The 14225-nt window shown below is 38.2% G+C and overlaps 1 protein-coding gene across 1 annotated transcript in view; it reads left to right on the top strand.

The window, feature by feature from the left end:
- The window catches only part of LOC144821564 (dedicator of cytokinesis protein 2-like), a 3201295-nt gene that overhangs the window by 3165459 nt on the left and 21611 nt on the right, over positions 1-14225 (top strand). Inside the window, exon 49 of the mRNA XM_078678750.1 lies at positions 4111-4223. Within this exon, the coding sequence (XP_078534876.1) occupies positions 4111-4223 (113 nt within the window). The remainder of the gene's footprint in view (positions 1-4110; positions 4224-14225) is intronic.

Genomic DNA, 14225 nt, shown 5'->3' on the forward strand with positions numbered 1-14225 from the left:
CGGGTTTGTACAAGTTTTCAGGGCTGGGGGAGTGTTGGAGCACTTTTTGTAAATTAGGGGTTAGGGTATTATGCCTCAGGGCAAGGGGGTGGGAATGGGTAGTCGGGGTACTTTTTAGTGCTTAGGGGAGGGCGGGGCAGTTCATAGGGCTAGGTCAGGGCTAGGCAGGGTCAGGTGAAGGGGCAGGGTTAAGGGACAGGGGGGCATATTATCAAGGGGGTTTATCTCCGCTTTTTTGGCTTTAAAAGCCAAGAAAGCGGAGATAAAATTATCTCCCTATTACCTAGCTGTCGCTAACACCAGTTAGCGACAGCTAGTAGGAGATAGCGACCATCTTGGGCCCCACTTTGCATGTCAGTGATATTTATCACTAATGACATGCAAAGTGGGCGTGCCAAGATGTTAGCGACTGAAAACAGTCGCTAACATCGCTATCTCCTATTACCAACTTTTGGAGATATTCGCGCTAAGCGCGAATATCTCCAAAAGCTAACACCTGCCCTGAGCAGTTCTTAGCCATGTTATCCAATGATAGGTGGATAACATGGCTAAGAGCATTAGCTCGGTAATGCATGAATATCGCTGACTTTTCAGCGATATTCATGCATTGCGGCCGTTTTTTATCGCATTTGCGATAAACCTTGGTAATACCAAGATTTATTTGCGATAAAAATCCCCGCAGCTCAGCGGTAAATTTTTCTCTCTAACCAAGCAATAGCGATAATTATTGCTATTGCTTGGTAATATGCCCCAGGGTTTTATGCATCAGGGCAGAGTGAGAGCACAGCGTTGGGGTGGGGGTATTTGCACCTTGGGGTGCGGGGGGAGTTTGTACCTCAGGGCAGTGGGGAGGGGGTGGCGACCTTAGCCACGCATACCCCTTAACCATACATGCCTTTACCACAAACATTTGTGGTAAAGGCATGTGTGGTAAATGAATGCGTGGTTAAGACGCTGTCATTATTTAGACCGCACTGTTTAGGTATGCGGGGTTGGGGATTCGTGGTTGTGTCATACAACCATTGCAGAGACCCTGTGTGGACGCGCGTCCTGGGGCGGACAATTCCAATCACAGGTATATCTGCTGGATGTGCAGTGCTGTCCCCAGCCCTTCTTGCATCTCCCTGATTCATCATGGGCATTAACAGGGGATATCTGCCCTAGAGTCCTTCCCTGCTGGTCTTCAGTAATGAAACTACTTGCTGCTGTGGTGTGTGGCTGCCCCTGTCTCCTGTGTCTGCCCAGTGCAGAGGCAGTCACAGGCAGGGGTCCATCACCTGTGCCCTCCTGGGACAGGATCACTTCATTCCTCTTCTGTCCTCCGCGTGGGTTAAAACAGAGTCGGCAACTCCTCCCTGTCGCCAATCAAACACCTACTTCCGGTTGTAGGTCCACCCAGGAGTAGCCTCTTCTAGGACCATCTTTGCTCATCCGACTCTGTTGTTGAACATGTGCCTAGAAGAGGAATCAGTAGACTAAGATCATTGGGGTTACTTTGATCTCTCAGGGCTTGGACTGAGAATTCCTTCTACCAATAAAGTGCAAAGGCACTTCAATGTTACTAAACACTTTTCTACTTCCCGATAAATAAATTGTTTTCTGGGAGATGAGACCAGAAAGGTCGAATCTGAAGCCGAAAAGCAACCACCTTCTCATGCAGGGGCGACTGGTGTTGATGGGTAAAAGGGGCGTTGCCCTGCCACCCTCGGGGAAGAGGCAAAAACAAGGAAAATAAACACAGAGCAGCTGAAAAGAAATTACTGCTCCAAGGCTGTGTGCTCAATCTCCTGGGTGAACCCTACAGAACTTTGCAGATGTTGACCTGCAGGCACAAGCTATAGAAATGACATCACATGAGAGGGAGTGCAGCAGTGACTTGCTACTCATTTTGGTATTCACAGAAACTTACTCATTTCTGTATTCACAGAAGTTAGGAGTCCTAACTTTAAGAGTTCTAAATGCCTTCTGTGAATACCGAAAGTCTTAAAGTTCGGATTTCTCTCAACTTAGGAGTAGTAAAGTTAGGAGTCCTAACTTTTGTGAATACCGAAATGAGTAAGTGCCTTCTGTGAGTAAGTGCCTTCTGTGAATACCAAAATGAGTAAGTGCCTTCTGCGAGTAAGTGCCTTCTGTGAATACCAAAATGAGTAAGTGCCTTCTGTGAATACCGAAATGAGTAAGTGCCTTCTGTGAGTAAGTGCCTTCTGTGAATACCAAAATGAGTAAGTGCCTTCTGCGAGTAAGTGCCTTCTGTGAATACCAAAATGAGTAAGTGCCTTCTGTGAATACCAAAATGAGTAAGTGCCTTCTGTGAATACCAAAATGGTAGTAAGTTTAGGATTTTTTCTTAAGTTAGTTCTGTGAATCGGGCCCAGTGTGTCTGAGTAGAATGAGTGAGAATGCATGAATTAGTGAGACTAAGTGAGACAGTAATCTTAGGGGTTTATTTACAAGAGACCTGCACAGCTGGAGTGTCACTTTTTCAGACGGCTCCAGTGGGGCAGCCCTCTCAATTCAATTCAATTCATTCAGCTTTATTCGGTTATAATACAAACCATAAAAACATTCTGAACTGTATCAACCACATATATACATAATAGGCTGCTTTGTCAATACCACAGTTTGAAGTTAAAAACCAGATAAAACTGTATGTAAAATTCCCCAGGAGGGTATTACTTAATGGCAGGGAAAAACAATACTGTACATGTAATTAACAATGTATGGTATATTTAATCTTATCCATAAATAATCTAAATCATGGAAACCTAAAATGTACCCTAAGAGCATATCTCCTCTACAGTCTCATAGACTAAGGCCTGCAGGTATGAGTTGGCCTTCCCTCTTTTCATAGCCATTGAACATAGGAGGTCGCAGCACAACATACTCTCTCGTTTTCCAGACTACAAATAAAGTTAAATGCAAATTTGAAAGAATATCGATTTTCGCTATGAAAAAGAGGGCGTATAGTTCTCTTCCTAATATCCTTATAAAAATTGCAAAAGAGTATAAAATGTAAAGTTGACTGATGCGACTTACTGTCGCAAGGGTAACTTGGTAATTTTTTATTCCATTTGCCTGTATCAGGAAAGGCTATTAAAAGGTGGTGAGTATCCAATCTTGGTCTGGTAAGGTAAAATCTGTGTTGTAGATTTAATGCCCGGAGCCCTCTCAATCATATCTATGAGGTGACGCAAAGCCATTATGGCCCTAAAGATAATAGTAAGACAAGGCAGCGTAAAGCGATGCATGCCTCACTCTGTATCAACGAGGCGTTCCGTGGGTACTGCAGTGGGTGTTCTCACTCAACACCCATGGATTTTGGTGCGCCCCCGATTTACAAAGTCACAAAAACCTGGGGCGGCGCCAAAACCTTACGCCTCCCCAGAGCAGGCGTAACGAGGGGGAAATGTTTTCATTTCTCCTAGTTTTCTCCTCTTTTCAGGTGTGCTGCATTTTGCAGTAAACATAGAACGAGGACAACGCCTCCATGGATTGTTTTTGTGCAGGAAGGTGCCCCTTCCTTCACAAAAGCACCATGCCAAGAACGCAGAACGAGGCTGCCTGTGTTGGTGCTAGGCACTAAATCGTGTGTCGGCATTGGCAGAGAGGGCAGGAATGCACTGTATTTCGCAGATATGGAGCATTCCTGCCTTTTTGAGTTGGTGTAGGGCAGCGCAGCAAAAAGACTTGCAGTGCTGCCCTACGCCAAATCTTTGTAAATGAGGCCATTAGTGCAAGAAAGTGTGAGAGAATCCTTCCAGAAGAAGCTCATTGGAATTCGAACCAAGGATTATGTCTCACCACTTTTAAAGGTCACCAGCCGCCACTGTTCTCACTAATTACAACTAGAGTCTGCTCGCAAAACTCTGCAGCTTAAAGTTTTTTAATGTTAACATCAAAATACCCAAAAATTAATAGATGTGGCCGGGAGAAAAAGAAAGACTTCTGGAGAGCACAGACTGCGATAGCATTATTGAAATAATTCAAGGCAGTGATGGGAAGGAATTGTAGCGTTCAAGTTCAAGTGGTTCAAGTTGAGGTTCACCTCGTCTACCATGTATCAGGGGCTAAGAAAGTATTGTTCCAGAATGTTGTTGTTTATCCCCACAGCCATTGCTAGAAGAACGACGAGGCGGCCGCCCCCGCTCCACGGTCCACTCCTATCGCCCCTCTTCCGTGGTCTCCTCCGGCTCGCGCAGCTCCCTGGGGTCGCAAGCAGAGAGGTGAGTAGGTGATCAACGACCATCTCACATGAGGATTCAGTGGCAACCAAAGGGCGAAAATGCAATGCCAGCTCCTTAAATAGATTAATAAGCAGCGTTTGTGTCTGGTCCACATTGTCTATCTACCTGGCGTTGCTGGGAGACAACTTAATCAAACTATATTTATAGGATTTTTTAGGTTTTCATGGGGTCTTCAACCACATCTAAAGGTCTTGAGAATACATTTACTTGTCGTTTCACGCGATTCCTGTGCACACCGGCTCTCACCGTTGGTAGACGAGGCCTCCTCTCACATCATAACAACACTAGGACCTCACACCTTGATCAACAATAAATCTTAACCTATTTGATAGATTTCTAAATAATACTACATCCAAGTATTAGAGAGAATACCTGTTCCAATCTAATGTTAACAAAGTTGAATAGTCTCAAACTCTTGCGAAAGCTTTGTCTGACTTGTAAATATCCTACATTAACAATGGCAAATAACAAAGGTTACCATATTTTCTAAGGCTATTTTTAGACGTTCTTAGCCTCAGGGCAGTATTTTTAGTACTTCAGACAATTTTCATCTTTCATTTAATTTACTTGTAAAGCTCAGAAAAGGCCAGAACAAATCAAGCTTCTTACCATGATAGAAATAAAACAAAAACAAACAAAACATTTGGGGGCGGGAAACAAGCATTGGCAAATGCCTTAGGTGTGGCATTGGCTGCCAGCCTTTTGGCTTTATCAAAGCTTGTTTTTGTCATGGTTTCCGCAAAACGTTGTTTTTAGGGGAGCTGCTAGGCCCACATCAATATTTTAAAACAAATATTGGCTGAAAGAAAGAAGTAAATTATGGTCTCAAAAACACATTGCCTTAGAAGTCTTGGCACTGAAGGAAACTGCTTTCTGTGTGAAAGTGCTCTTTTCAAAAGAGCGGATTGCCGTCACTCACAGAGTAGGTAGCCAATGGCTGAAGTGGGCTGACCCATTGCCTCACGCTGTATGATGTGGTGGGCAGAAGCAAAATGTGACATTACTGTAGACTAATAGCTACAAATGGCTGACTAAAAGCCTATAAAAAGTAAGAATATTACATACATAGTTTTAGTAAAATGAAAAAGGCCCTGGCTAATGCCAGACCTAAAAAGTGACTAAACGCAGACATAGCAAAGGATGTACGGAAGGAAGAGGGTCATCCATTTAGGTGGGATCTGCTGTTTAGTGGTTATATTGCTGCATAGTTTGTTGAGCAAACAGACAATGCTCAGGGGCAATGTGCACTGTTTGCTACATCAGAATAATCCCATTATTGGACTCAGACTTTGCTATATCAGAATAATTCCATTATTAGACTCAGACTTTGCTATATCAGACTAATTCCATTATTAGACTCAGACTTTGCTATATCAGAATAATCCCATTATTAGACTCAGATTTTGCTATCTCAGTATAATCCTATTATTAGACTCAGACTTTGCTATCTCAGAATAATTCCATTATTAGACTCAGACTTTGCTATCTCAGAATAATCCCCTTATTAGACTCAGACTTTGCTATATCAGAATAATCCCATTATTAGACTCAGATTTTGCTATATCAGAATAATTCCATTATTAGACTCAGACTTTGCTATATCAGACTAATTCCATTATTAGACTCAGACTTTGCTATATCAGAATAATCCCATTATTAGACTCAGATTTTGCTATCTCAGTATAATCCTATTATTAGACTCAGACTTTGCTATCTCAGAATAATTCCATTATTAGACTCAGACTTTGCTATCTCAGAATAATCCCCTTATTAGACTCAGACTTTGCTATATCAAAATAATCCCATTATTAGACTCAGATTTTGCTATATCAGAATAATCCCATTATTAGACTCAGACTTTGCTATCTCAGAATAATCCCATTATTAGACTCAGACTTTGCTATATCAGAATAATCCCTTTATTAGACTCAGACTTTGCTATATCAGAATAATCCCATTATTAGACTCAGACTTTTCTATATCAGAATAATCCCATTATTAGACTCAGACTTTTCTATATCAGAATAATCCCTTTATTAGACTCAGACTTTGCTATATCAGAATAATCCCTTTATTAGACTCAGACTTTTCTATATCAGAATAATCCCATTATTAGACTCAGACTTTGCTATCTCAGTATAATCCCATTATTAGACTCAGACTTTGCTATATCAGAATAATCCCATTATTAGACTCAGACTTTGCGATCTCAGAATAATCCCATTATTAGACTCAGACTTTTCTATATCAGAATAATCCCATTATTAGACTCAGACTTTGCTATCTCAGAATAATCCCATTATTAGACTCAGACTTTGCTATCTCAGAATAATCCCATTATTAGACTCAGACTTTGCTATATCAGAATAATCCCATTATTAGACTCAGACTTTGCTATATCAGAATAATTCCATTATTCGACTCAGACTTTGCTATATCAGAATAATTCCATTATTCGACTCATACTTTGCTATATCAGAATAATTCCATTATTAGACTCAGACTTTGCTATCTCAGAATAATCCCATTATTAGACTCAGACTTTGCTATATCAGAATAATTCCATTATTAGACTCAGATTTTGCTATCTCAGTATAATCCCATTATTAGACTCAGACTTTGCTATATCAGAATAATCCCATTATTAGACTCAGATTTTGCTATCTCAGTATAATCCCATTATTAGACTCAGACTTTGCTATCTCAGTATAATCGCATTATTAGACTCAGACTTTGCTATATCAGAATAATCCCATTATTAGACTCAGACTTTGCTATATCAGAATAATTCCATTATTAGACTCAGACTTTGCTATATCAGAATAATTCCATTATTAGACTCAGACTTTGCTATATCAGAATAATTCCATTATTAGACTCAGACATTGCTATATCAGAATAATTCCATTATTAGACTCAGATTTTGCTATCTCAGAATAATCCCATTATTAGACTCAGACTTTGCTATATCAGAATAATCCCATTATTAGACTCAGATTTTGCTATCTCAGTATAATTCCATTATTAGACTCAGACTTTGCTATATCAGAATAATCCCTTTATTAGACTCAGACTTTGCTATATCAGAATAATCCCATTATTAGACTCAGACTTTGCTATATCAGAATAATTCCATTATTAGACTCAGACTTTGCTATATCAGAATAATCCCATTATTAGACTCAGACTTTGCTATATCAGAATAATCCCATTATTAGACTCAGACTTTGCTATATCAGAATAATCCCATTATTAGACTCAGACTTTGCTATATCAGAATAATCCCATTATTAGACTCAGACTTTGCTATATCAGAATAATCCCTTTATTAGACTCAGACTTTGCTATATCAGAATAATTCCATTATTAGACTCAGACTTTGCTATATCAGAATAATTCCATTATTAGACTCAGACTTTGCTATATCAGAATAATCCCATTATTAGACTCAGATTTTGCTATATCAGAATAATCCCATTATTAGACTCAGACTTTGCTATATCAGAGTAATTCCATTATTCGACTCAGACTTTGCTATATCAGAATAATTCCATTATTAGACTCAGATTTTGCTATCTCAGTATAATCCCATTATTCGACTCAGACTTTGCTATCTCAGAATAATTCCATTATTAGACTCAGACTTTGCTATATCAGAATAATTCCATTATTAGACTCAGACTTTGCTATATCAGAATAATTCCATTATTAGACTCAGATTTTGCTATATCAGAATAATCCCATTATTACACTCAGACTTTGCTATATCAGAATAATTCCATTATTAGACTCAGATTTTGCTATATCAGAATAATCCCATTATTAGACTCAGACTTTGCTATATCAGAATAATTTCATTATTAGACTCAGACTTTGCTATATCAGAATAATCCCATTATTAGACTCAGACTTTGCTATCTCAGAATAATTCCATTATTCGACTCAGACTTTGCTATCTCAGAATAATTCTATTATTAGACTCAGACTTTGCTATCTCAGAATAATCCCATTATTAGACTCAGACTTTGCTATATCAGAATAATTCCATTATTAGACTCAGACTTTGCTATATCAGAATAATTCCATTATTAGACTCAGACTTTGCTATATCAGAATAATCCCATTATTAGACTCAGACTTTGCTATATCAGAATAATTCCATTATTCGACTCAGACTTTGCTATCTCAGAATAATTCCATTATTAGACTCAGACTTTGCTATCTCAGAATAATCCCATTATTAGACTCAGACTTTGCTATATCAGAATAATTCCAATATTAGACTCAGACTTTGCTATTATTAGACTCAGACTTTGCTATATCAGAATAATCCCATTATTAGACTCAGATTTTGCTATATCAGAATAATTCCATTATTAGACTCAGACTTTGCTATATCAGAATAATTCCATTATTAGACTCAGACTTTGCTATATCAGAATAATTCCCTTATTAGACTCAGACTTTGCTATATCAGAATAACTCCATTATTCGACTCAGGCTTTGCTATATCAGAATAATTCCATTATTAGACTCAGATTTTGCTATATCAGAATAATCCCATTATTAGACTCAGACTTTGCTATATCAGAATAATTCCATTATTAGACTCAGACTTTGCTATATCAGAATAATTCCATTATTCGACTCAGACTTTGCTATATCAGAATAATTCCATTATTAGACTCAGATTTTGCTATCTCAGTATAATCCCATTATTAGACTCAGACTTTGCTATATCAGAATAATCCCATTATTAGACTCAGACTTTGCTATATCAGAATAATCCCATTATTAGACTCAGACTTTGCTATATCAGAATAATTCCATTATTAGACTCAGACTTTGCTATATCAGAATAATTCCATTATTCAACTCAGGCTTTGCTATATCAGAATAATTCCATTATTAGACTCAGATTTTGCTATATCAGAATAATCCCATTATTAGACTCAGACTTTGCTATATGAGAATAATTCCATTATTAGACTCAGACTTTGCTATATCAGAACAATTCCATTATTAGACTCAGACTTTGCTATATGAGAATAATCCCATTATTAGACTCAGATTTTGCTATCTCAGTATAATCCTATTATTAGACTCAGACTTTGCTATATCAGAATAATCCCATTACTAGACTCAGACTTTGCTATATCAGAATAATTCCATTATTAGACTCAGACTTTGCTATATCAGACTAATTCCATTATTAGACTCAGACTTTGCTATATCAGAATAATCCCATTATTAGACTCAGATTTTGCTATCTCAGTATAATCCTATTATTAGACTCAGACTTTGCTATATCAGAATAATCCCATTATTAGACTCAGACTTTGCTATATCAGAATAATTCCATTATTAGACTCAGACTTTGCTATATCAGAATAATTCCATTATTAGACTCAGAATTTGCTATATCAGAATAACCCCATTATTAGACTCAGACTTTGCTATATCATAATAATTCCATTATTAGACTCAGACTGTGCTATATCAGAATAATTCCATTATTAGACTCAGACTTTGCTATATCAGACTAATTCCATTATTAGACTCAGACTTTGCTATATCAGAATAATCCCATTATTAGACTCAGATGTTGCTATCTCAGTATAATCCTATTATTAGACTCAGACTTTGCTATATCAGAATAATTCCATTATTAGACTCAGATTTTGCTATATCAGAATAATTCCATTATTAGACTCAGACTTTGCTATATCAGAAAAATTCCATTATTAGACTCAGACTTTGCTATATCAGAATAATCCCATTATTAGACTCAGACTTTGCTATATCAGAATAATTCCATTATTAGACTCAGACTTTGCTATATCAGAATAACCCCATTATTAGACTCAGACTTTGCTATATCATAATAATTCCATTATTAGACTCAGACTTTGCTATATCAGAATAATCCCATTATTAGACTCAGATTTTGCTATATCAGAATAATCCCATTATTAGACTCAGACTTTGCTATATCAGAATAATCCCATTATTAGACTCAGATTTTGCTATATCAGAATAATTCCATTATTAGACTCAGATTTTGCTATATCAGAATAATTCCATTATTAGACTCAGACTTTGCTATATCAGAATAATTCCATTATTAGACTCAGACTTTGCTATATCAGAATAATCCCATTATTAGACTCAGACTTTGCTATATCATAATAATTCCATTATTAGACTCAGACTTTGCTATCTCAGAATAATTCCATTATTAGACTCAGACTTTGCTATATCAGAATAATTCCAATATTAGACTCAGACTTTGCTATATCAGAATAATCCCTTTATTAGATTCAGACTTTGCTATATCAGAATAATTCCATTATTAGACTCAGACTTTGCTATATCAGAATAATCCCATTATTAGACTCAGACTTTGCTACATCAGAATAATCCCATTATTAGACTCAGACTTTGCTATATCAGAATAACCCCATTATTAGACTCAGACTTTGCTATATCAGAATAATCCCATTATTAGACTCAGACTTTGTTATATCAGAATAATCCCATTATTAGACTCAGACTTTGCTATATCAGAATAACCCCATTATTAGACTCAGATTTTGCTATATCAGAATAATCCCATTATTAGACTCAGACTTTGCTACATCAGAATAATCCCATTATTAGACTCAGACTTTGCTACATCAGAATAACCCCATTATTAGACTCAGACTTTGCTATATCAGAATAATCCCATTATTAGACTCAGACTTTGCTATATCAGATTAATCCCATTATTAGACTCAGATTTTGCTATATCAGAATAACCCCATTATTAGACTCAGACTTTGCTATATCAGAATAATCCCATTATTAGACTCAGACTTTGCTATATCAGAATAATCCCATTATTAGACTCACACTTTGCTATATCATAATAATTCCATTATTAGACTCAGACTTTGCTATATCAGAATAATCCCATTATTAGACTCAGACTTTGCTATATCAGAATAATTCCATTATTAGACTCAGACTTTGCTATATCAGAATAATCCCATTATTAGACTCAGACGTTGCTATATCATAATAATTCCATTATTAGACTCAGACTTTGCTATATCAGAATAATTCCATTATTAGACTCAGACTTTGCTATATCAGATTATTATCCCATTATTAGACTCAGTCACTGAGCAAGAAGAATATCCTAATCGAAAATGAGAAAAGAGAGAATAGTTCATATAAAATATTACTGAAGGTGAGGAAGTTATGAAAGAAAAACCTGGGTCAAGGACAATGAGAAAACGAGAAACTGTGATCGACCATCTCCCATCACAACTTCTTTAATACTGTTCTATCCACTGATATATTTAACCTATGGTCACATATATATACATATTTCCACACCACAAGCTCCCAGTTTTTCTGATGGTTTTTGTGTTATGGATGTATCCTGAATAAAATATTTACTAAATATCAGAGGCCGGGGCGTGTGTGCATGCCAGCCCCCCGGGGGGGGGGGGAGTTCTACGTCAGCTCCTAAAAATATCGAATCCTCAATATCTACAACAAAAATATTGTGGAGGTGATTATATGTAGGAAAATAAATTTACACTTATTGGAATTGTCATTTTTTTATATGGTATTTATATAGCACGTACTACCTCTGACAAGGCGTTGGAATGCTTTTTAGAGGGCAGCATTCTACTTCGGAACCCAAAGTGGATTGGATATGGACTAATATAGGGACATCTAAATTGTTCATTCGAACAGTGGACATATAAGTCTGTTAGTTGGATTGAATAGAATAAAGTAGGAATAGAGCAGGGAAGAGTAGATAAAGGGTTATTAGGGAGATTATACGAGTAAAATGAGGTTTGGGATGAGTCAAAGGAGGGATTGAGGAGGCAAGAGTCAAGAAACAGTTTTTAGGATAAATCATAATAGTACAATAAGGTTTGGGATGAGTCGATGGTGGAATAGAGGAAGTAAGAGTCTAGAAAGGGTTATTAGGGATATCCTAGTAATACAATGAGGTTTGGAATGAGTCAAAGGTGGGATAGAGAAGGGAAGAGTCTAGAAAGAGTTATATGGGAGATCGTAGTGGTACAATGAGGTTTGGAATGAGTCAAAGGAGGGATCGAAGAGGGAAGCGTCTAGGAAGGGTTAATAAGGATATCCTAGTAGTACAATGAGGTTTGGGATGAGTCAAAGGAGGGATCGAAGAGGGAAGTGTCTAGAAAGGGTTAATAAGGATATCCTAGTTGTACAATGAGGTTTGGGATGAGTCAAAGGAAGGATTGAAGAGGGAAGCATCTAGAAAGGGTTAATAAAGATATCCTAGTAGTACAATGAGGTTTGGGATGAGTCAAAGGAGGGATCGAAGAGAGAAGCGTCTAGAAAGGGTTAATAAGGATATCCTAGTAGTACAATGAGGTTTGGGATGAGTCAAAGGAGGGATCGAAGAGGGAAGCGTCTAGAAAGGGTTAATAAGGATATCCTAGTAGTACAATGAGGTTTGGGATGAGTCAAAGGAGGGATCGAAGAGGGAAGCGTCTATAAAGGGTTAATAAGGATATATCCTAGTAGTACAATGAGGTTTGGAATGAGTCAAAGGAGGGATCGAAGAGGGAAGCGTCTAGAAAGGGTTAATAAAGATATCCTAGTAGTACAATGAGGTTTGGGATGAGTCAAAGGAGGGATCGAAGAGGGAAGCGTCTAGAAAGGGTTAATAAAGATATCCTAGTAGTACAATGAAGTTTGGGATGAGTCAAAGGAGGGATCGAAGAGGGAAGCCTCTAGAAAGGGTAAATAAGGATATCCTAGTAGTACAATGAGGTTTGGGATGAGTCAAAGGAGGGATCGAAGAGGGAAGCGTCTAGAAAGGGTTAATAAGGATATATCCTAGTAGTACAATGAGGTTTGGAATGAGTCAAAGGAGGGATCGAAGAGGGAAGCGTCTAGAAAGGGTTAATAAGGATATATCCTAGTAGTACAATGAGGTTTGGAATGAGTCAAAGGTGGGATAGAGGAGGGAAGAGTCTAGAAAGTTTTTATTGGGAGATCATAGTAGTGAGATGTGGTTTGGGATGAGTCAAAGGAGGGATGTATGACGTTACAACGCATACTTTTACTCCGCATACCATTACAACGCGGTATTTACAACGAATACCGTTACAACGCATAGCGCTTTGGGGTGCTGGATAGTGGTAAGTATAATTTACTATTCTAACTCCAGTCCCCGTGGACCCTAGGGAAGGTGTTGGATAGTAAATTAAACTTACCTCTTATCCTAGAGCGCCCCCCAGCGCAATGCGTTGTAATGTCATGCGTTGTAATGCCCGCGTTGTAATGGTAGTGCGGAGTAAAAGTTGCGTTCTAACGGGTGTATACCGTCAAAGGAGGGATGGAGGAGGGAAGATTCTAGAAAGGGTCATTAGGGAGATCGTTGTGGTTTATGAGATTTGGGTCGAGTCATCTCGCTTTAGTTCCCTCCACAATATTCTTCTGGTCGATATTCTTGCCGGTGGTGGGGCATGTATGTTGTATCTCATGTTGCAGCAGGATGTAGCACAGAATGTCAGGGTGAAGAGGGAGCTGCAGGAACGAGGGAGCTCGCCAGATCAGAGTGCAGAGGGAGTTGCAGCAACGAGGGAGCTGAGCATGTCAGGGGGGAGATTGAGGGGCAAATTTATCAAATGTTCACAGAGTGCAGCAGGCCACCTAGCTACACCATGCTGCGTGCAAGGGTAGGAATGTGCCGTATTTAACATTTTATGGCGTATTCCTGTTCTTTCCTTACACTGGTGCACAAACTGCTGCCTAGCGCCAATGCAGGCACCCAGGCCCTGTGGTGCAAGAGTGCCTGCGTTGCAGACAGGAATTGTTTTTGTGCAGAAAGGGGCACCTTCCTGCACAAAATATATCCTCAGATGTTTTTTCCTTTTTCTACGTGTGTTGCAGAATGTGTTACTCTAGATGTATCAAGCCACGTGGGCCATGCAA

Source organism: Lissotriton helveticus, chromosome 2_2 (assembly GCF_964261635.1).
Source record: "Lissotriton helveticus chromosome 2_2, aLisHel1.1, whole genome shotgun sequence".
Taxonomy (NCBI): Eukaryota; Metazoa; Chordata; class Amphibia; order Caudata; family Salamandridae; genus Lissotriton; species Lissotriton helveticus.